We start from the raw sequence: 24,356 nt of genomic DNA on the forward strand, positions 1-24,356 counted from the left end.
TGCATCTTTGTTAGAAAACAAACTTATACTTAAGCTGTCTAACTCTTACCCGATTTGTGTACTGAAGGTCTGATCCAAACAAAGGGTTGTAAATGCAGGTGTCTGCTTTCTCCAGGGCTAACATCTTACTCTTTATTTCTAGTGCACTGTAGCCCATATGTAGTGAGTTTTCTACCTGCCCTAATTCAGCAGCATACGCCGGGTTTATGACATTCGTCTTTATCCGTTCGAGGGGAGAAGGTCGGAATAAAGCTGGAATGAAGTGAGACTGCGCATGGCGCTCATCTAACCACCTGCAGGCGAGGAAAAGGAGGCAGAAGCACGTGCTCCAAAGATGACAAAGGAGAACTACTGTAGAACTCTGACATCTGAGACCACCTAACACTACAGTCAATTAATATATATTATTTATAATTTATAAATACATTCAGAATCTATGGTATCAAGAAGCCTACCAAATCCTTCTTCAAAGAATTTTGCCCGCCCCCCAGGGAAAAATAATGTACTTTTTATTTATAAATGGTAAATAAGTAATATGTATAAATAAAATATAATAAAATATTTTTAGTGTTCAGTACTTAATAAATGCTTTGTCAGTAGACACAGCAGTTATTCTAAAATGTCTGCCACTATAATCATAAAAACACCTCTAAAAAGTACAAAGTACTTCTACAATTGGACTTCCTGGAATGTGATACTACACAAAAGAAGACAGATGATGACTGGTCCACTGAAAAGAATATCTACTATGCCTACTTTTATAACAGAAGAATTATCCTGAATGCTGGGAAGCAGTTATTATTTTTCAAAGAAAAGTTAACATACTATAAACAAGCGAGGTTCATCCTTATAACTAAAGGGGGTTCATCCTTATAACTAAAAAAAATGACCATTTTAAAATTTAATAGGTTATTTTCATTAATTTTTTCCAGAAGTGAATCTCAAACTAATTTCATGATTATGATTGATGAAAATATTCTGAATGCATTTCTTACTTATCCAAGGCTATTAACATCCTTGCTGTAAGTGTCGCAAAGTGAGTACTAGACTCACTACAAACTCTCATGATATCTTGTAAGCAGTAAAAAATTGGGCATCCAGGAGTATATGCATATTTAGTATTATCTGAAAAAGAAAAGTGAAGAAATTATTCTGCTACATAAGCCTACAAATATACTTTCTTCATATAGAACAAGTTCTCACAATTTGTAAAATATTAACAAACTGTTCTGTATTTGGAATTATGAGACCTAAATTCAAGTGACAGCCAGTTCTGTAACTTGTCTACTTAGATAAACACAACATTTATAATTTTAAATTTTATTTAGTGTTTGTGTGTAGGTCAGGGAACAACTTTTGGTTCTTATCTGCTACCCTTTTGATGCAATTCATGTCTTGTTTCTGCCATGTGCATCAGATAGTTGGTCCAAGATAGCTGGTCCATGAGTTTTGGTTCATTCATTCTACCGTCTCCATCTCCCAACTCACAGATGGAGTGCTGGGATTCCAGAGGCTTATTGGCTGTTTTATGTGGGTTCCAAGAATCAAACTCAGGTTGTCAGGACTGCACTAAAAGCACTTATACTCACTAAGCCAGCCCGCTGGCACCAGTATTTATAATCTTTCTCAATAATGTATTAAGGTTTCCAACATCATTTGAAAGAACACTTTTTTGTTTTGTTTTGTTTTTGTTTTTTGATTTGGTTTTTTCGAGACAGGGGTTCTCTGTATAGCCCTGGCTGTCCTGAAACTCACTCTGTAGACCAGGCTGGCCTTGAACTCAGAAATCCGCCTGCCTCTGCCTCCCAGCCTCCCAGAGTGCTGGGAATACAGGCGTGCACCACCACCGCCTGGCTGAAAGAACACTTTTTAAGCTTGAGAATGCTTTGGAAAACAAATCTTGCATGCTATACTGGTCAACAAAATAATGTAACTACACGAAGCTGCAGCAGACTGATGGGATGTCTATGGTAAGTCATTAAATCTTTATCAAAGTATTAACTGTGTGGCCTACACTTATGTGAGGCCAACACTCTATAGTTTGTAAAGAAATTTCATATCAGGTATCTCAATGAATTCTTTCTATACTATGAATCAGGTAAGAATATGGAATAATATTTTCTCTATATACATATAATTAAATTTTAAAGATTAATCCAAAGTCTCAAAATTAATTATAGGAGCTGCACTGAAATTCAAAATTGCTTTCTATTATTCTAAGATTTCAAAAGCTCAATTTAAAATTTTATAGTAGATCTATGTTCTGTAAGTGTTATCAATATTACTAGGCAGAATTATTTAGAACTGTAATTAGCATTTTCTTGGCATCATTATAAGTTATATCTATTTCTGGCCTATTAATGGCATATCCTTTGAAAAATTGCTTTATGACCAGAATACTTTTTAATTTTAATTTTATTTTGTGTGCATGAATATTTTGCCTTCAAGTATATTTATCTACCATGTGCATGCCTGGTACCTTCAGAAACTAGAACACAGTGCTGGATCCCTAAAGTTGGAGTCACTGGTGGTTGTGACCCACCGTCTGGAAGATGAGCACTAACCTGGGACCTCTGGAAGTCCTGTCACCGGTTTACACTACTGAACCACCCAACTCTCTAGCTTCCTAACCTGAATACATTTAAATTCAATTATTTCTCTCATCACATCTACATCTTAAAAGTAGAAATGAAAACATTATGAATTAGCCAAGAAGCCTATATATTACCTGGGGAAATTAAAATATTTGACATTGTTTTGTTCTGTTAACTTAAAAACATGTGTAACAATATTACAATAGTAACTATAATGTACATTCCTAAGTACTTCAGCAAACTTCCAATTTACATTCACAATACTTAAAAATCTATAAAGTACATTTAGGTTACCTTTGACAACTGACGGAACAATAAAGAGTGCTGCTTCTCTGCCTGTCTTCTCTCCATCCAGAGGGAACTTCTTCATCAGCACTACTCGTTTCCCTAACAATTAAAACAAAGCCACCCAACAAACAGAGCAAAGATGAAAGTAAGAGAATGTTTTTTTGCTTGCTTGCTTCTTTGCTTTGTTGAAATCAAGTCCCCCACTGTGGTCCTGGCCTGGACCCCCATGTAGCCCGAGCCAGCCTTTACTCAGACCCTGCTGCCTCAGTGCAGCAGTTACACGTGCAAGATGTCATACCTGGCTAGACATAATAGACATTTAAATTGTATAAATTATCTTCAAGATTAGAAACCAAGATTTTAGGGGTTGTAGAGACCCCTCATTGATATTACACTTGTCTTATATGAACAAAGGTCTAAGTTTGATCTCTAGTATCACAAAAACAAATAAAATTTAAAAATTAGAGATTAAAAATATATACAAAAAGACCAAAGAAAATGATGATTTTAGAAAAGAAACTCAAATATATAAAAGGCAGCTATGTATTATATTTTTATCCTGTCATATTATATGCACTAATAAAAACTGGTAATTCTGGCAGTCAGGGAGACGACTAAGTGGGTTAAGTATTTGCTGTACAAGTGTGAGAACCTGAGTTCAAATCTGCAAAGCCAGGATAATCTGGGCACAATACTGAGTGTGTGCCTATAATACCACTGGCGGACAAGCAATAAGGAAGGTGTACACAAAGGTGAGGCCAAGTAGTGTCTGCAGATGCTAGCAATAAAGAAATCTCTTATCCAACAAGGTAGAAGGCAAGGGCAGACACTCAAAGCTGTCCTCTCACTGCCATACATGAGCTATGGTCTAAGCAGGACCTGTACTTGCACATACAAATGACCACACAGGTATGCATGCATACACTAAATACATTCAGAGTTTTAAATTAAAATATAAAAAAATATATGCTGGTAAATTTTGATACTACAGAATCAACATATAGACAAACAACTAACAGACCCAGGGTCATATTTTAATGTCCTAGAAATTTCCTATTAGCTGGAACTGGAGGGAGTTGTGAGCCTTCATGTGGATGTAGGAAACTGAACCCAGTCCTCTGTGAGAGCAGCCAATGCTCTTAACCACTGAGCCATCTCTTGAGCCCCTGAATATTTTCCTTTTAAAATTATAACTCCTACTGTATATGCACAGCTTATAACTGTTATACCTTCTGACTGCTGTCTGTTTCTTAGGAGGTCAAAGTCAAAGCCTCTGAAAATAGGTTATTATTTTTCAATAACTTGTACCAACTGCACATTATCTAATATTTTAAATGGGCTTCAACCTTTCAGCATTAATACTTTTCCCCGACTTTGGTTTTTTAAGACAGGATTTCTCTATGTTGCCCTGGCTGTCCTGGATCTCCCGGTGTATACTAGGCTGGCCTTGAACTCACAGAGATCCATCTGTCCCAGCTGAGGTTGGTATGTTTATAATATCTTTTCTGTTTTTTTCTTCTTTCTTTTTTGAATTTTTAAAATTTTTTTAAAAGGATCTTCCTTTTATGATTAAAAAAAGAAGAAAACAACTACTACCTTATTAATGTAAAGGTTTTTTGTTGTTGTTTTGGCTAACTAATCCATGAATATTGTTTCCCTTAGCTATAAGAGAGGCCTATGGTTAGTTTTTTTTTGTTTGGTAGTTGCACAAAGATAATTATCTACAAAACTATATTGCTAGCAAAAGAAATCTGTAGCCTTCCTTTAAATAAATCCCTAACACTGTATCTTCTTACACGGTAGGGTTCTATGCAAATTAGCCATCACTGGGAAGAGGCGGGTCAGTGCAGGAGGAGGAGGGGCTGAACTGGAGCAGTGAGCATGATAAAGTACATAACAAATACTGGAATATTCTATACTTGAATCTACGTTACTTCTTGGAAGAGCTGGGCTATAGTTTAACAACTTCCTGAGGTTTTTTATTCTTTTTTAAATGGAAAGGTAGGAAGATTTTAAAATATTTTTTAAAAAATTTCTTTTCTGGGCCAGACAGAGCACACAGGTTTTAATCTCAGCCGAACTCAGGAGGCAGCAGCAGACAGATCTCTGAAAATTTAAGGCCAGCCTGGTCTATATAATGAGTTCCAGGATAGCCAGGGTTACACAGTGAGACTCTGTTTCAGAACAACATAAACAAAGCAAAACAATCCTCTAACACACAAATGTTTTTTTTAAGTATTAAGAACAAGATTGTTAGGTGTGAGGAGAGAGAAGCTTCCTACCTTTTATCCCCTGGTTTGCAGGAGAAATTGGTTTGGTAGTTTCTACTACATAGTCCAATATGCCTTGTGCTATTTCACTGTTGCCTTGAAGTTTAGTTTCCAGCAAAACTTTCTTTCTCTTTTTTTTCTGTCCTTCAATGGGAACTTCATGCAATAAAATCTTAGATAAGAAAATGACATTAATACAAAGTTTAAAATTTACTTTCCCTAGAATACTATTATAATCTGACAGTCTTTCTCAATCCTAGGATCATATTATAGAATAATCTATGGCGTTTGAAAATAATCCTAGCACTAGTCTCCTCTCTGGATCTATTAAATCATAATGGGCTCCTAGCACTATAGTTTCCCAAGTCAATTGATAGTGCAAACAAGACTGGGAAATGGCTTCAGATAACATTCCAAAAGCAATTTAAGCAAAATGTAGAAATTAGGCTGAGTAAATTGATTTTTTCATTAAGTTTTTACCTTTTGAGTTATTCCATAAATTACACAAAGATCTAAGTAAAAAAACATAAGAAAATCATGACTTTGTCTTTCTCTGTTTCTTTCATTTGTAAGGCAGGGCCTCATGCATACCCAGGCTGGCCTCAATCTCCCTGTGTAGCCAAAAACCATTCTGACTGGTTTTATGCAGTGCTGAAAAATCTATGCGAGCCAAGCACTCCATGAACTGGCTTATATCTCAGGCCCCAAACAACTTTTTAATCTAATAATCTAGACATAAAAATGAATGCCAAATTATGAAGTGCACAAGTTGAAAAAATACAAGTGGATAGAGATCTATATTAACTAGCATATTAATAATAATTACAGCATATGTTCATGATGCTTTATATGTAAATGGTAGTACAGAATGACATTCAATAGTAGGAATTAAATGTTATTAAATCTTCTCACTTCATAGGACTTAGCTCTATACTCCCGGGAGTTGAGGCTGGCAGTATTCTTTGGACGGATAACAGCAACGTAAGCATCTTCTATGTTTTCTGGATTTCCCATTGCTTTATAAAACAAAAAAAGGTCCTTGGAAGAGGAAATGACATAACTGGTGGCAAGGTAAAAAAGAAAAAAAAAAAGAAAAAAAAAGCATTACATCCTAATCCAACAAGTTTTATTTTCTAATATCTACTTTGAAAAAAAAAATATAAAATGGTGACTTTTATGTCTTATAATATATAATACCTAAAAGGCGAACAAGAGATGACTTTATCTTCAACATTCAGAATCAAGAATTTGAGGCTTAAAAGGTGATACAATTATAAAAGATCTTATAAAGTAAATAATAACTTGAAATAGTGGTTCAGAATAATATACTCTTATTTCCTATACAGTATACAAATAAATGTGAAGTTTGGAATCTGGGAGTAGCTGGCTACTTTATAGTTACTGACACTCTATAACTTTTATTAAGAAAATATTTGATTTAATCATTTGGATGACCTAACCTAGAATTTATAATGTTCTTTGGATATGCCCATTATAGATCTCAACCATTTGGTCAGTTGACAAAAGAAATCTTTTCCGTCTGTGTTATTAGTTCTCTAGATAATCCAAAGTTGTTCTTCTAAATATATTCAATGTATTGATGAATATAATTCTCCCTATCCCTCCAAAACTATTTTTAAGTCTTCATTGGGCAATTTTTGAAAAAATAGTTGACTTTCAGCTGTCTGTGTGACTGCTGAATGTTCTCGTTGTCAATGCAATTACTTTTTCACAGCTCTACTAAAAAGCTTCTCTTGAATGAAGTATCTTCATCAGCTTTTAAAAGTTCCCTGAGTTATATGCCAATAAGTTTCTGAAAGAACATGAAGCAAAGAGTTTCTTTGCTAGTTACATGAACACTCTTCGCTGTTTTAAAAGGCCATTAGGCATTAAAATGGTTTTGTCATATTTAATGAGTGCCTTACTGCTTTCAACTCCCAGGAGAGAAAGAGGAGAACAAGAGCATTTTCAAGAAAGGCCTGACATGTTCCTGGAGAGGACACATGGTTACTGTGTTTTCTCAGAGGCAAGTGACTAGCTCTTATGATGCCCTGACTCACTTTCCTAAAATTTAAAGATGTCTTATTCTTGAAAACTTCATTAAAATGAAATCTTTTTAAAATTCAATAACTTCTGGCATTTTAAATAAAATTTAGTCTAAAAGTTTAACAAGTATCATTTCACAAACATTTGGCTTAATAAAACATTTTAGTTACAAAAGTTTTCATTGACTTTGTGCCAAAGAAACTAAAGGTATTATTTTTTTCAATTATTTATTTCCTTTACACCCCAACTAAGGTTTCCCCTCCATCCTCTCCTCTCAGACCCTTCTTAGTCTCCCTGCAAACACTCCTTTTCTCTGCAGAAAAGGGGAGGGCTATCAATCAGCCTTCAAGTCAAATTGTGGTAAGACTATTTGCATCTTCTTGAGCTGGAAGCAGCAGCCTGGTTAGGGGAAGGGTCCCTGCAACAGAGACAGGGACAGCCCAAAGATATTTCCCTGAAGAAGCTTGACTGAAATATTAGGATAAAGATATTTCATTTTGTTTAAAGTTTTAAGGACAGATCATTCTATATTTCATGGAGTTTTGTTTTTTCAGCTCAAAAATTTTATAAGAATATTCTAAAAAATCCACTACATGCAAAAGAGCTGCTTATAGACAGTAAAAAAGAGGCTTTTCTAAAAAATTCCTATTTAGCTACTGCTTTTCATCCCAGATTAACACCGACTAAAACATAATAAACTATAAACAAGATATAGACATACATATGAATGCCTTAAAGTCTGCAAACCTTTTAAAAAGACATTGTATTATAGACACTATACAAAGCACATAGCAATTATAGAAACTAAGTAGTTGTTAACTTTCTAGACACAATTTAAACTAATTCTTAATCAATTCATAACAAGAAAGTGTCTATTAACAAAGTGTTCCATGTTAATACTCATATATTTTAAATACTCATCAAATATTTTAAATATATAAAATAAATTTACTATTAACATATCTCGCAAAATTTCTTAGCATTTATTTTCAACAAGTATTTGCACTGGAGCACTTAGTCTTCCAATGACATAGAAGAAAACAAATGTCGAAGGCAGGAAAACTACAAAAGCTCCCAGCCACCATGGTAAGGCTGGTGCAGCTGAAACGCAAACTGATAGGAAGAGAGAAGTAGTCACAAGAAATAAAGGCACTGCTAATGAGCTATATGGCTCACTGCGCTGGAGAAAATGCTCAGGCATGAAAGATATGCTGTGTAAATAATGAGGACTTACCTAAGTGGAGATGGTTTATAACTGGGAGGGCTGCCTGCGCTCTTTTTAGAAATATATAGGGACACTTCTGATTATCATTACGATTGAGAGAGGAGAGGCATACAATTTTCATGCAGTTCCCACAGCAGGGGTGATTATTCCACTGTGGGTCAGTGGGTCTGTTTGCAAGTTAAGTTCCCTGAGAGAGCAGGACAGGAATGGAGCTGAAATCTTGAGGCAAGCCAGCCACATAAAGGCTTCTGGTGAAGTTACAAACACCGAGGGGAGGGGATAGATAGCAAAGAAAGCCAGCCAAAGAGAGAAGACAGCTACAACCGATAAGCTGTCACTGTCCCGACAATGACAACCCCGCCTGGGAAGTCCTTCCCTGGCACCACCCACCGGTGATCCACCATAGGGGGAAAATGCAACCTGCTTTGCTCCAAACGTTCCCACCCAAAGACCACGGTGACTCCTCGGCAACTGCGCGTGAGAAACAACACCCCCTGCCTGCGGAGCCGCGCTGGGGGAGCTTCGGTGTCCCTGCCATTTTCTCTAGCTGGCGTCTGGCTCTTGCCTTTCCTTGTTTCTGCCAAGGCAATGTTTGAGACTCACCCGAGCGGGCGGCGGATCTTCCCTCAAGCCGCTACATCCAAGTCAGAGGTGGGGCCGCAACCGGTGGACTGAGGGGCCGCTCACCGCTTTCTCATTCCTCCTGCCTGGCTAGGAGGCCCGGAGGCCCAACCCAACTTCCTGTGGCAGGGAGCCCCTGGGTTGTCACCAGAAGCCGCCCCCGCGAGTTCGGGTCTCCAGGCACCTGTTCTCCACTGTCCTTCCTGTTCCTCCGCCCCGGGAATCCTCCAGCCTCTCCACAAGCTTGGGGCTCCCAAGGCCTCAGCTCGCCGTCCCGCCGCCACCGGCGCCGGGTAATAACTTCCGGGGTTACGCCCCCAAGCCCGCTTCAGGTTTGCGGCTGAAAAGCTTCCGGGTCGGTCTGCGGGGTGCCGCCGTTCGTGCAGGTCCGTGCCACTCCGTGCGGCGGCGGTGACGGCGGCGGCGGCGGCGGCGGCGGCTGTCTGGAGCCGGCAGCTGTGAGCTCGCGGTGTTGGCCGCAGCCGAGCCCGACGCTAGCAAGGGGGCAGGTCGGCCTCCGCGGCTGCGCGCGCACCCGGCACGACCATGCGCTGGACTTGACCGAGCGGCGGAGGCAAGCGCCACCGCCCCCTCCTCCCTACCCTGAGAGCGGCGGCGCGCAGCGGGAGAAGATGGGGGGCGCCCGCCCAGTGTGAGCTCGCCCGGCGCGTCGGGCTCGCGCAGCGCTTCCCGCGGGCCTCCAGCGCGCATCCTCCGGCTCCCGCAGCCGCTGGCGGCGGGTGGGTGGGGCGCGGAGTGGACCCGAGGTCACCCGCTCGGCGCGAGAGGCAGGTGGCCGCGGCAGAGGGAGAGCTGCAGATCTGGGGGATTCACGCGACTCCGGTCCCCGCCGGGAGGAGTAACCGTAAGTCTCTGCTTCGCGGCTCGGCTCTGGCCGGGGCGGTCTCGAGCTGCCTAGTTCACGCCCTTCCGCGACTCTTGCGAGTGTGCCCGTCGCCCCTTCTCTCCCCTTCCCCGAACGAGCACGGCATCCTGTCTACCCTACGGGGTTTCTCGCGCTCACGAATTTGCAAGTCTCCCGGTTTCCGCGGCGCGTCCCATCCTCCACACGCGTCTCCATCGCCTTGTCCCTCTGTCCTCAAAAGATTCGTGCCCTCCTTCCTTTTCTGTAGAACCCCGGACCTCACAGCCTCCGCAACCCTTTTTGGGACCCCGAAAGCCTTGGATTCCACTAACTCTGTGGACCTGAAGTAGTGAGGAGCGAATAGGTTCAAAGTGCTCTGTAGGACTGTCATGGGTGGGGATAGGTGCAGATGGCACCACAGAACCTTTAAATGTTGCTTTTGCCACCCAAACAAAAGAATGAACGCTCCTCTGTACCCTCATTCTTCTCCCTTAATGTGTGAACTGTTCGTACGTTGATGTTCGAGGTGAAGGAAATTGGAGCTAGAGCTGTAAAGAAGCATCTCCTGAAGAGGTCTTATTCTCACAAGCTTCATTCATATGGAATGGCATGTTGAAATATCTTGCATGGAAACGACCCATTCCCGAAAAGCTTTACTAGTAAATCTGAAGACAGAGTGTGAAAACATCTGGATTTTTTTAGATAGTGTACTTTGGATACTGTTAATTTCTTACTGTTTTGATTACTGTTTGACTAAGCTGTTTCTCGTTAAATTTTAGTTTGCATTTTTTTTTAGGTTGCTTTTGCAGAACTTTCCAGAAATTAGATTAAAACATAATTTTAATACTGTCAGTGATTGGACAATAGCTGTCATGTGTCTTTGTGCCTTAACTACTTTTCAAGGCACTGTAGAAAGCAAATGATAATTCTAAAAATGTTACTCTGTATGTCGTAGGTTCTGTTATTATTCTGTAAACTAAGGTAGTATGGTAGCATTGGTGATTTTTTTTTCTTGGAAACTATTTCTTTAAGAACAATACATATGTTTAGTCACCCCAACAGACCTTTTAGCAGTTTGTCTTGGGCCGTTTCTTTTTGTAACTTTACCCTTCACAGTTCAGTTTGAAGCACACTGAGAAGATGTAGCCCTAACAGTCAGTCTGGAAATGGACTTTACATGGCCCAGAAGCTCAACACCGTGAAGACTTGAGTGCATTGTTGAAGGTGTGGCTTCTGTTTTCTGTAAAAATCAGCTTCTGATTAAGAAGCTCTGAGTGTTTTCCTCAGGGAATGGACAATTGCATGGAACACTCTTTTTTGAAAATTCCACTAATTTCTGTTGTCTTTGGGACAAAGAGGAAAGATAGGACCAACTTTTCCTATTTAATTTATTTCCTCACAGCTCTGAGAATCTTGAGTTTATGCTATGAACAAGTCCTGAAATCATGTATGCAGTCCTATAAAATAAGGACTATAAACAGGTGCATGCTGAGCTGTGGAGATGAAGTTCTGTTAGCCACTCTTTTATACTCCTGTGACACCCTCACTTCTGAGACATGATTGTCTTTCCTCTTCCTTTCTTGGGTGTGCTCACTTGTGAAAGTGAAACATATATTTATACAGCTTGCCTGTAGGTAAAAGATCAAAGTTATCTTTGTATATGAGGAAATACAGTTGATGGAAAAGCATGGATAAAGTTTCTCTGACCTCCATGAATGGAGTGAAAAACTTTCCTCAGCGTTTTAGTAATTTTCTTCTCTTTGAGGGATCATGCCTCATTCATCTAGGTTACATTTTTAAGTGTTTCAAATATTCAGAGTCAGCTCAGAGTTGTCTCAGCTTGGAGGAGTTTGCTTATAATCCTAAAAATGTTTAGGTATCTAACTAGAGGAACAGTGATTTTTGGACTTTACAGTATCTTTTCTTCAGACTGCCTCTTCTCTCCCCACCCTACATCCTTTACTCTCCTGCTTCTTGCATTTCCTCATCTCATTCAACCTTTACTGAACTGTGTGTGAAGATCAGGATTAATGCTCAGTCACTACAAGGTTAAGTATGTCAAGATTCCTTTTCTTGTTGAATTTACCAACATTTGACTGTGATTCTTTCTAAATGTCTTAGAGGATTTTGGTTCTGCAATGAAAATACTCTTTCAGACTTGAAAAGTGATGGTATACCCCTGTTATTAGAAGGATTTACAGCCCAATAGCATTTTGATGCCGTTCAATCTAAGAGTTTCTTGGAGCCCCTGACATTTTCAGAAGCACAGCTTACGACTGCTAGTGCTCTTCCCTCTGTGCTTCATTTGTATTACATTTTGCTCATTTTAAAAATCAAAATCTGTTAAGAGCTTGCTCTTCTTTTGGTCAGTGCACTTTACTAATTCCATGCTTTTCTGTTCTTGATGTCACAGGCAGATCATTAATACCTCTTGATTGCTTAAAAGACAGCAGCATTTGCCATTTTTTCTGTTCTGTCACATGTGCGAGCACACACAGACACACACACTCATCTTAAAACTCATAGTCTTTCGGTTTCACTTACAGTAAAAATCTTTGATATTACTCAAGTTTCTGATGCTGGAATTAGAATTCCTACTCAACAAAACTATAAATGTGTTTGATGCTCGGCCTATAAAGATGAACAAATCAAGATATTCTTCATCATTGGGATGTAAATACCCACTGACAATACATGAAGAAAAAGCCTGTTCAGATGCCTTTAGTACACTGAAGGTATAGAAGTATTACCTCCCTTGTTAATGTAGCCATTCAGAATGATAAAAGAAAATATATAACTGCTTTAACCAACATTTCCTTCTGTCTCTGGTCACAGACACTAATAGCTGGCTCCCAGTTTTTTTCCTATCAGGAGGTATTATAGTACATTATATTTTTCAGAATTTTAACAATAATTTTGAAATGATTTCAGCTTACTAGAATCAGAAGAGATTTCCAGTAGAGAAGATGCTGCTGTATGCCTTCACGCAGACTCCTCCTCAGTGGACACTCTCCTGCACTTCTCTAGTTGCTTAAACGTCTGCACGCAGCGTTTTAGTCTTTTCTAACATTCTGTGGAAGCTTCAGACGGGTGTGCTTCACCCGGAAATACTAGGGTCTGCTTTCTTAAAACAAAGCACTGATAGACAACCAGTACACCACCTTCTCAGGACTATGTACTAAGTTTAATTTTATTTCAGACAACTTAGGGCTCAGTTTCCCTATCTTCTAAGTCTTTGGCAGTTTTGTAACGTATAAGCCTGCATTTTCTAGCATAGCCCTCATCCTGGAACTATGAAATAATTTTTCATGTTCCCAGCCAAGTGATGCTCTCCTGACAGAAAAGATGCCATGCCCCTTTCAGTGAATTTCATACATAGGCACACAGTGGCAAACCACGTCACTAGCATATAACATAACAAGATATAATTGTGGAAAAAAAAAACAAACTCTAGAATTCTGCGCCATTATCTTATTTCTTATCAACCCTTCATTTGCTGACCTTAGTGTCATTGATGACTCCTACCTAAAATAACCACTCTTATGATGATTAGCCATTACTATTTATGTCCCACCGTTGTACTAATTGATACCTTATTGGGAGCTGCTTCTCTTTTCTCACTTTTTATTAACTAAAGTAGAGATTAAGTGGCTTTGACTTTATGTGAGATGTTGTGAATTGTTACTGTTTTCATTATTGTGCTATTTCAGTTATCCCTAGGTTAAACCAAAATCTGCTTTAAACCAAAATTTCATTCTTCTAAAAGATGGGGACCATCTTTAAACTGGCTGCTACACCCATTTATCATGATCCTATCTGGTTCACTGTGCATTTCCTTTCTGGCAGAATGAATTCTTCCTGACTCTTGTGCTTTGCTTGCTCTTCTACCCCTGAAATCAGCCATTTCTACAGGGAGCCTTCCTTTTGATGGATATTTATAACAAAAATTTGGGAGCTTATGCTCATTGCCACTGGCATATGAGTATTTCCAATTCCTTTTGCTGTACATAATTAGGATAGACAGGGTTGTATATGCATACATATGCAGTATACTCATATGCATACCATTTTTTGTTTTGTTTTTGAGTTATTTTCAAGACTATCCTTAAATTTACTCTAGAGCCAAGGCTAAGATATCCTAACTTCACAAAACAAACAAATTAGAGGATGTTTCTTATGTAGTATGAAATTTGATGTAGACTGTCTGGGGAAGTCTGGTGGCTCCACAGTGCTGTCATTTATCTTTGTGTTTAGTCATCTTAGCTTATCACCTTGTGATCTTAGGATGACATTCCAGACTGAGTAGTAGTTTCTTTATTTCTTCTTTCTATATCCAGGCTTCTGTTTGTCTTATCAGTATCATATCTAGTAATCTCTAGAATTGAGCCTCTTTACTCACCCATAAATTCTTTTGAATTATTTTTTATTCTCCTCTTTTAGAAAACAATGCAGACTTGGCCTCATGTGATATGAATTTATATTTAGATTAAGAACTCAGAACTTTTCTCTATAATCTCCCTCTCTCTTATCTTTTTATTTTTTGGTTTGTTGAGATGAAGTTTCTCTGTGTAATAATACCCTGGCTGTCCTGGTCTCACTTTGTAGACCAGGTTGGCCTCAAGCTCACAGACCTGCCTGTTTCTGCCTCCTTGAGTACTGGGATTAAAGGTGTGCACCACCATGCCTGGCCTCACCTTTACAATCTCTTGAGTTGCCATGCTTAAAAGGTTTTCATGCTTCCACCACTAAGTTATTTCAAACAGAAAGGTGAATATGATTGATTATATTATCAAATTGGAAGCTGATGTTTTGGGGAACATAGAAATTTATCATTGTACACAATAAATAGTGTTAAAAAATTTAAATATAAATATAATATTCCATGCATGTAAACTTGAACAAGGCTTAGGGCAGAGTGCTTGCCCAGCAAGTGCAGAGCCCTGAGTTTAACCTCTAGCACCAGTGAAGACAAACAACCAACCTTGGGTGTCATGTGGTTCTTGTTCTCAGAATTTACCACATAACCAGGAAAGCAGATAAATACCGAATTGCAGTTTCAAGTGGTAAGCTCAGCATATGACCAAGTTAGACATTGTATAACTTAGTAAAAGGTTGTATTTGACCTTAGTAAAATTGTATTTGGCGCTGCCTTCCCCTTGACCTACTGTCTACATGTTGCTTCTACCTCAGAAATTTGTAAAGTAAGATTAGAGTACAATTAAAATAGTTTCCCTTTGGGGACAGAAATTATCAACCAACTCTGCTCTTGATTTTCTACAGATACTCTCTGTGTGGGATGGAGTATAATCAGGAAGATAACTGTTGGTCACATTACATGAATGAAGCAGTTATTGTGAACATGCTGAGATTAGTTTCTGAGAAATTTAGTATTGAATTGATAAGACAGTGGAAGACAAGATAATAGCCTGGTGTGCCATGCCATTGGACAGTTGAGTGGCGTTTATTAATGTTAAGATTCTTCTTTCCCTGCCATATTCAATGTTCAGAATGAGGAATAAGAAAAGGGAGTGTACTATTGCCAATAAGTAAGTGAGGATTAGTGGATTCCCCAGAGCAATTATAAAAATAAGGATGATTTCCTCTTTCTAACTTTAATATACCAAATCATTTAAGTAGAATCTCTATTTAGGCTCAGGTTCTCTCTACTTCTGAGAAGAGCTGTGCTTGCTGTGGGACGATTGTGGCATGGGAAGCTTCTGCTCCAGGCTGCACTGTGATGTGCTGTCCACAGATTTAACATGAGAGAGAGAGAGAGAGAGAGAGAGAGAGAGAGAGAGAGAGAGAGAGAGAGAGAGAGAGATATGGGGGGATAAGAAAGGAGGGTAAAGGTTCTAGACTGATAATTTGATATAATTTAATGATGGGAAACAGGGCAACTCAGGAAATAGGAACCCCTGATGTTTCCTAACTACTCAAAAACTGCATGTGTTGTTAGGTGTCAGATATTTAAGATACAAGAAGGTGGAAAATAAGATTCCAGCATTCAAGAACTGTATAGTCCAATAATATTTTTCATCTGACTCCTTGAGAAAACTGAGCCTTAGGGCTCTAAGCTAGAATTCTCCAAGTTGGCATGTATTTAAGTCATAGACAGTTTGTTAATACACAAATCACTGGGCTCCACTTTCAGAGTTTCTGATTCTGGGCATCTGGGTAGGGCCTCAAAGTTCTTTTCTAACAAGTTCCCAGGCCCTTCTAGGATTTCTGTTATCTAGTGTATAAAGTTAAATTATTTCTCCCCAGGCCTCTAGAAGGTTACTGGTTATATATTATCTCCTGGAGAATTTTAACAAAGTTCTCAATCATTTCTCTTTGTTTTGTGCTTTATTGAGGAACTCTGATTAGTACAATTTTAATTTTTTTTAAATATTCATTTATTTTATGTATGTGCATGCTCTGTCTGCATGTATACTTGCACATCTCAAGAGGGCATCCCATTACATTATGGATGGTTGTGTGCCACCATGTGGTTACTAGGAATTGAAGTCAGTGCTCTTAACCACTAAACCATCTATCTAGTCCCTTTATTTTATTTTTTAAATGTATGCGTATGTGCAAATGCTCATAGAGTCAAAAAGAGGAGATCAAATCCCCTGGACTTGGAGTTATTCGAGATTGTGAGCTGCCCAGTGTGAGTGCTGACAACTGAACCCAGGCTCTCTGTAAGAGTAGTATTCTTGGTGAAACTGCCCAAGTGGACTCTGTAACTGCTCCATTTCTGAAAGGAACTCTAGAGAAGCCCTTATCATTTGAGCCAGATGTTTCTGTTGTTAAAGAGAAATAGCCTCAGTTTCCATCCAGGGGTGATCTGTCTGTAAGGCTTCACTGTTCCTGCATGGTGACTGTAAGACAGTGAGAACAGGCTGAGGTGTGGAACAGGACTTTGTAAAGCCTGACAGTAAAATATTGTAGTTACCCTCTATGCTTTCAGCCTTGAAGGGGAATTAGACTGGTTAGAAAAATGTAGGACTGTTCTTCTATCAACAACTTTAGACAGATAGTCTTTAAGTGATGGGTAGTGTCCACATAGAGCTAAGTAGGAAAAGTAAAAGAGACAGGTACAGAATGAAGGCAGATGCCTGGCGTGTTTTCTCCTGGTCTTTGTTGTTACTGTGTGGACCCAAGTGAGAAGCCAGTGTTCTTTTAGGAAGCAGTTTCTACACATCGACTTAGATTAATGTATCTTGTACAAGACATGCTTGTACATGGAGGGATAGGGACAGAGTACAAGTCCATTCACTTGCAATCATTTGTTTGCTGGCCAGAAGGTGACTTAAAGAGACCCATCCATTTAGTATATATTTACTTGTGGATCTAGATAGCATCAACTACACATTAAGGACCATTTTTTAAATATAGCACATAACATGATGTCAGTGTTCCATTTGTAACTTGAACTTACATTGACTTTGTCTTGATACTTTATGTTCGTCTCCCTTCACTGCTTTCACTTGGGTCATATGTATTTCCGTCTCCATAATTGATTTTCTGCTTCCATTTAACATGTATATTAAATAATGAGTATCATTCATTAGACAGTAAGAGAAAACCATAACTTTATAAATTAGAAAACTGTATGGAAAGTAAGACACTTTAGTTGATATTTTTATAAGAGCAACTTAATTCTATCTATACATTGTGAATTGGGAAATACTATCTTTAGTCTGGACTTTTCTGTCCCACTTCTGTCTTGTATAAGTGTTTGTTTATGTGCTATCTAATAAGTGTCTTGGAGTTAAGTGGCTCTCACCTTCTCGTTCACTCTACTGCCTGCAGTCTCCCACCTTCCTGACTCCATCCTGCCAGGTGTGGTGGCAGAGCCATAGGGCCGTTCACACTGTTCCACTCTTACTCCACTTTCAAGGCAGCGGCAAACTCTGTTTTTAGGTGCAGATTACATCCTGAGTTGGAATAAATGCTCACTCCCACCACCCCTGCCACTTCCCTCTGCCGAGCTGTCTCCCCTCAGCTTTCCCTTGGATTACTATAGCAGCTTAGAAATGGTCTCCTGCTTCTTGTTTATTTCCCCCACTCCCATTAGTTTTCCCACCTGTCTTCCAGCCAGGTTAAATGTAACAGGTCATTTCTCTCCCTGCAAAAAGCCTCGAGTGACTTTCCTTTTCACCAAGAATAAAAATGAAGGAATTTAAAGTAATCTTCCAAGAACATAGCTGCTCTTGTTAGTTCTCCGACACCTCAACTCCTCACTCTTCCTACCACACTCTGGCCACCTTTCTGTATTGAGCATCCGAGGTTGTTCTTTTTACCTGGCTGATTCTTACTTGCAGATGGTACACGACTCTCTCCTCTCTACTCGATGCCACCTGGCCAACTCTTTCCTGTGCTCTTTTAAGCATTGCCGCATTCTTCCTTTCCTGGTTTGATAGCTTAGAAATGACACTTTATGTTATTGTGTGTGAAATGTAAACTCATGGGTCTGGGATTCAGTTTGTTTCGTTCTGTGGGGTTTCCCTGTAGGCATGCCATAGGTGGTCCAAAAGTACTTTTTCGCCATGAGTTTTTCCATATCTAAAAAAAAATTATCTTTCTTCTTAGAAGCGAACCTGAAAATCACATCAAAATCTTTACTTTGAATATTTAATTTTTCTGTTTCTCTCACTTAAAAAATCATTTTGTCCTATGCTTTTCTTTTGTTTGTATTTGAAATTACTGATTTTTTTTTTTTTTTTTTTTTTTTTTAGAGGGGGCACATTTTCCTCTGGCATAAATTGTAGTTCCTAACTTTATGCGTTTTGGGGAAAGTAGCTAAATGTCCTTTCATCTCCTGTGACATATAGCATTTTTTATTGCTTTCATTGACCACAGTGCTTTCTAACACTCATAGTAAGATATTGACATATACTTTTGGGACTTAGAATAATGTCGTAGCTTTTTTTTTTGGTCATATTTTCAAGAAAAATCAATACTGATTTCCGTGTTTTTCCCCATAATTCCAAAGCTTTAGTATAGAAAGTAGGAAGAGAAATGAGATAGAGAAGTAATGAGAGAAAGAAAAGATAGAGAGGCGAGAACTGGCTATGACCACATGGAAAGAGGGGAAATGGGACAAGAGCAAGGGCAAGAGAGAGAAGCAAGAGAGGATTTCCACCTTTTTAACCTGAACTGAAAGTCTTGTGGCTATGGTAGTTGAGCTTTTCATAGACTTTAGTTTATGTAGCCACTGTTTCTTAGCTTCCTTAATTGGAGCAGTTTGGTTCTACAAAATCTAGTCTTTTAATTCAGTTTCTTTTGGCCCAATAAGTCTTGAAATTTGTATACTTGATACAAGCATCATAGTTGCTTTAGATTTTTCAAGTAATCTGTTACACTATATTTTGAATTATAGCCTGACTTTTCAATTTGAAAGTGTCATTGTAGCACTTCAGATCACCTTGCCCCATCTTTTCAGGATATAGAGTACCACTGGTGGATTAACACTCAGATCTTCATAATTTTGTTAATCATACATGCTATTATATTCCTGTATGATATATGGGATTTAAAGTGAAACCCTATAGGATTCAAGTTTTGTTTTTGATACTATAGAGTTTCTAATTTGAGATAGTTTAGCTCTGTGGCCTTGGTAACAGACAAATTGATCTGAGAAAAAATTTTATTATATTTGGTTCCTATAGCAATAGAATGCATTTAACACTTAAGATTTAGGATTAACAAAGATGTATGGAAATATAAATGAATTTGTCTAGAGGCCAACCAAGATTCAAGGATCTATACTTACAGTAGACTGTAATTTAGTAAATGGGACAGCAAGTATTCAGACTGGGGCTTCTCTAGAATTTCCTCAGGTTACCATTAAGCCTTTCTAAAATAACTAAGTTTCTAAAGCTTATTTAGTATCTATTAGTTTATTGTAAAATCAGGTGGAATTGCATGTGAATGAACTGAAAGAGAGAAAGCGCATATACCACAGAGATAGGTTCCCCGTGGTAACCTCGTTAGGAGCCCCAGAATTCAGTTTCTAGCAGTTTGCTTCTGCACATGTATTCAAGCCTTACTGTTCCATGTTTTCATTAACATCTGAAATTTAACTCCAGAATAGTGAATGTGTAATTTGCATGTTTTCCTCTCTATTTTCCTTTCTGTTTCCTTTCCTCCTCCCCTCTTCTTTTCTCCCCATTCTCCTCTTCCTTCTCTCCCCTCTCCTAGCTCCATTCTTTTTCCCCGGGGCTCACTGTTTAACTTATTGCTGGTTTCAAACTCCTGGAAGTCCAGTCCCTCAACCTACGGAGTGCCAGGATTATAGCCCTGTGCTGCCACTTCTGCATGTAAGCTCCATTTCTCCAAAGATGAACAGCACTCAGCGCCTAATTTGAAATTTGCCCTTTACAGTTTTTACTATAAATGTTATGTAAATTTTTGTAATGTAAATAAATGTTTATGTAATGCAAATTGGCAGCTTTATATACTTTTTTTCTTTAAAAATATTTATTAGCTGGGCATAATGGTGCATGCATTTAATTTCAGCATTCAGGGTATAAAAAGTTGGATCTTTGTATGTTCAAGACCAACTACATAGTGAGATCCTTTCTCCAAAATTCTATTTATTATTATTGTTGTTATTGTTTGATATTGTATGATATTTGATATTGTATGTATATGACTGACACTTATGCCCTGGAACACATGTAAAGTTCAAAGGACACCTTTGTGGAGTTGATTCTCTCCTTCCTCATTTAAATTGGATCCAGGAATTGAACTCTGGTCATCATGCTATCATGTTTGGGGAGCAAACACTTTTTATCTCCTAAGCCATCTCTCCAGCCCTTTGTTTGTTTGCTTGTTTGTTTAGTATACATAAGTATCAGTGATAGTCTGATGCAAGTGTTCTCATCCTCTTTGGAAAACTATTGTTTCTCCAGTGAATTGTTCTACTCCCGTAGTAAACTTCCTAAACACCACGCCACAATTATAATAGAGTGAATTTCTTCAGAATATTTGAGTTGCTCTCGAAAGAGAAAGGATTTAACAGTTGCTAGGTACTTAAAAATAGAATCGAATACAACGGAGGAAGGTATTTGTAGCTTCTTGTTCTATAAAGGAATATGATTGTCATCTTGTAAAATTGGTGCAGAGACATCCTTGAGTAGATGGGGGTGGGGAGGAGATATGGGATGTGGTATGTGGATGGACCAGGAGGGGAATAAAATCTGGAGTTTAAAATTAAAAAAAAAAAAAATCTAAAAAAAAATTGAAATCACATTACAAATATAATCATATTGTATAGTTTTTAGATGGTGTTCCTGTCAAATTTATGTCCTGTTTCTGCAGCATATTTTCTATAGATAATAAGTATTTCCTCTCATATTAAAACTTTTCCTTTACCTTAAGTTTTTGTATAAAAGGAAAAATAGTCCTTTTTATTAAGATAGCTTATGACGAGAATTTGTAATCCACATGACCATATTTCTTGTTATATGCCCTTCCCAACTTGCAAGAATGACAAATTAGGAATGCAGTTGTATTGTATTAAAAATACAAAATTGATCAGCAGCCCAAAACCAGATCGTTCCATCAGGGAATCAGCCCTTTCCTGTGGCATCTGGATTTGAGCCCGGCAATCCAGCTGACATCATTGATGTTTCTCATAGTTTAAGGCCCATAGAGGAGTGTCCTAAATCTGAATAGCCTCAGAGTCTGTGCTCTGGGCAATGAGTCAGTGTCTATTTTCATTTCAGCATAGTGTACACTGAGGCTAAAACAGCCATGTGGCAGACAGTGAGTCCGGACTGGACAGTTACAACCTAGAAGTTCATACTTATAGAAATGCTAGATAGCAATAGCCTTTGCTAACAGCAAGCGAAGATTGAAAGGCTAGATACCTGTGTTCCAAGTTTAAATGACAGCAAGCTTTCTTAAGTTCATTTTAAAAATTAATGACATTTATTTATCAATTATTGTGTGTGTGTGTGCATCACAATATATATGTGGAGGTCAAAGAACAACTTACAAGAGTACACCATCTTCCCAGGGTCTCAGGGTTTGAATTCAGTTTGTTAAACTTAGCAGCATGTGTTACTTGCTGAGCCATCAGACTTGCCTATCTTAAACTCTTAATCTTACCAGCCTACAGTCCATATCAACTCCTGCAAATATACATCTGGTTAAAAATAACAGACCCCAAGGGTTTCCTCTGACCTCCATGTATATCCACACTTATTAACATTTTGACCACATTTGGGGAACCCCGTATCCTACTCCTGCAAGATAAACAAATCAAGTCCCCTCCACAGTGATTCAGACTCACAACACTCAGCATGTTACTCAAAGCTGAAACTGATTGCAGGAAAAGATTCAAAGCAGAATTAGCGAAGAAGGCCCTGGGGTGAGTTCCACATAAGCACAAGCTTCTTGGAATCCTAGATATCATTGACTTGTGACAGCTACGTGAGATACATCAGGGAAGCTCATCTGAGACTCATTATCCAGAGCTTCTACTGAAAGCCAGGCCCAGAAGAAAAGCAATTATTTTATATGTTAAAAGGATTATACAAGGATAATTTTAAAAGGGTCATTTCTGTATAGAAATCTGTGCATGCATGTTCGTGTGTATAGACAACTTGCAGGTGTTGGCTCTCCTTCCGTCATGTGGACATTGTCAGGCCTGGTGGCAAGCACCTATGCTTGCTGAACCCTCTTTCTAATCAGCTATATTTTTCTTTGTAATGTTAATTAAGAACATTTTTGAAAATGGTTCATTTGTTTTTATTTTGTCTATGCATTGTTGTGAGGGTGTCGGATCCCCTGGAACTAGAGTTAAAGACAGTTGTGAGCTGCCGTGTGGATGCTGGGAATTGAACCCAGGTCCTCTGGAAAAGCTGCCCGTGCTCTTAACTGCTGAGCCACCTTTCCAGCCCTCATATTGTTTCTTTTTAATAAACAATTTAGGTGCACTGAGCCACTGTAAGGAAGAAATGATTAGAATTCTGAAATTCAGCAAACCAGATACCAGCAACAGGTTGACCTTCTTAAATGTAGCTGACCCAAATGTGCTACATCAGCTTTTCTCTATATAACATGGTAGAATGTCCTTAGACAGATAAGGCTGAAATTGTAATTTCAACTTAATTTAACTTAATCAATTCATTTAGAGTGAGCAGAACAGTGAATAAGAAAAAGGTTCCATTGAGTGAGGTACTTTACACTCTGACACCTATAACAATACTAATTTTACAGTGGAGGACACAACAGAGCTAATAAGACTTACTGGCTTTGAAAGATTGGATGGTGTTGCTAGGAAATGACTCAGCAGTTAAAAGCACTGGCTCCTCTTAGAGGACCCTCCCCCAACCCTCGTTGGATCCACGCTCCCAGTGGCAGCTCAGAACTATCTATAACTCTATTTCTAGAGGTTGTGACCCCCTCTTCTGATCTCTGTGGACACTGCATGCACGTAGACATACCCATAAACACCCATACACATGAAAAAAATGAATAAAACCTCATAAAACATTGGATGGTGGAATAAAGTATTTTCTAATAAAGATAATGTAAATAATTTTGTGTTGAAGTAATTCAATTTGTTCTGTGGTTAGCATTAGAAAGGAAATCAATTTTAAAAACTATTTTGTAAGCTTAATTATATATATTATTATTAAAGATAAGTTAGGGAGAAATTAAAGTCTCTGGAATATAAATTCTGAATTATAATGTACTTTTAAACTTTTGTATACATTTAACACTACTTCAAATTATTAAAATTAATATTTTTAAAATTTAAAAATATTTGACAACAAATCCCTGATCTTTAGTATGCAGTGTTCACTTTTGTCTATTCTTTAACTGGCTGTGTAGGGGCGAGGAGTGCAGCTCAGGGCTGGAGCTCCTGAGCACCCTCCCCCTCAAAAAAAAAAAGTATGAAAAGCTAACATTTTATTTTCTTTTTCCTACATAGAAATTTTATCTTTGTCTAAAAATGTATCAGTTTTCAAGTCCTTGACTTTTCTGATCATCACAGCAGTTTCAGTTAAATATTTGTGCTTATTTTAATTTCTTTTCTTTTTCCTTTTTCAAAACAGGTTCTTTCTGTGTAGCTCTGGCTGTCCTAGAACTCACTCTGTAGACCATGCTGACCTCACAGAGGTCTGCCTGCCTCTGCCTCCCTAGTGCTGAGATTAAAGACATGGGCCACCACTACCCAGCTACACGTACTTTGAAAATGACAACAATATAGTATTAAAAATATGAAACCAAACAACCTGAATCATCAGAAATGCCAAAGTTACCAAAATCAAATGTTTGCTAGCAGCACCATAAGCACTAGAGCCTGAAATATGAATGTTTAGTTACAGATTTAAAGTTTGAAGAAAAATTGACAGGGAAGGTAAAACAAAGAGTATTTTGAGTATCCGAAAAGTCAACTTACTTTGACTTCAAAAGTCTGTGATCCTTTGAAACACTGCATTAGT

At 38.4% G+C, this 24,356-nt stretch overlaps 2 protein-coding genes across 4 annotated transcripts in view; one reads left to right on the top strand and one right to left on the bottom strand.

Annotated features, from left to right (window-relative positions):
* Window positions 1-9,332, bottom strand: part of Krit1 (KRIT1 ankyrin repeat containing) — a 35,734-nt gene extending 26,402 nt beyond the window's left edge. Inside the window, exons 1-6 of the mRNA XM_052173178.1 lie at window positions 9,027-9,332; window positions 6,065-6,212; window positions 5,165-5,324; window positions 2,889-2,981; window positions 996-1,125; window positions 50-293 (exon numbers count right to left, since the gene is read on the bottom strand). Of these exons, the coding sequence (XP_052029138.1) occupies window positions 50-293; window positions 996-1,125; window positions 2,889-2,981; window positions 5,165-5,324; window positions 6,065-6,166 (729 nt within the window). The 5' untranslated portion in view covers window positions 6,167-6,212; window positions 9,027-9,332. The remainder of the gene's footprint in view (window positions 1-49; window positions 294-995; window positions 1,126-2,888; window positions 2,982-5,164; window positions 5,325-6,064; window positions 6,213-9,026) is intronic.
* Window positions 9,333-9,819: 487 nt separating this feature from the next.
* The window catches only part of Ankib1 (ankyrin repeat and IBR domain containing 1), a 105,564-nt gene continuing 91,027 nt past the window's right edge, over window positions 9,820-24,356 (top strand). For all 3 annotated transcript variants that reach the window (XM_052173175.1, XM_052173176.1, XM_052173177.1), the window contains exon 1: window positions 9,820-9,909. The gene's annotated coding sequence lies outside the window, so the exon portion shown is untranslated. The remainder of the gene's footprint in view (window positions 9,910-24,356) is intronic.

This window comes from Apodemus sylvaticus, chromosome 2, assembly GCF_947179515.1.
Source record: "Apodemus sylvaticus chromosome 2, mApoSyl1.1, whole genome shotgun sequence".
Lineage (NCBI taxonomy): Eukaryota > Metazoa > Chordata > Mammalia > Rodentia > Muridae > Apodemus > Apodemus sylvaticus.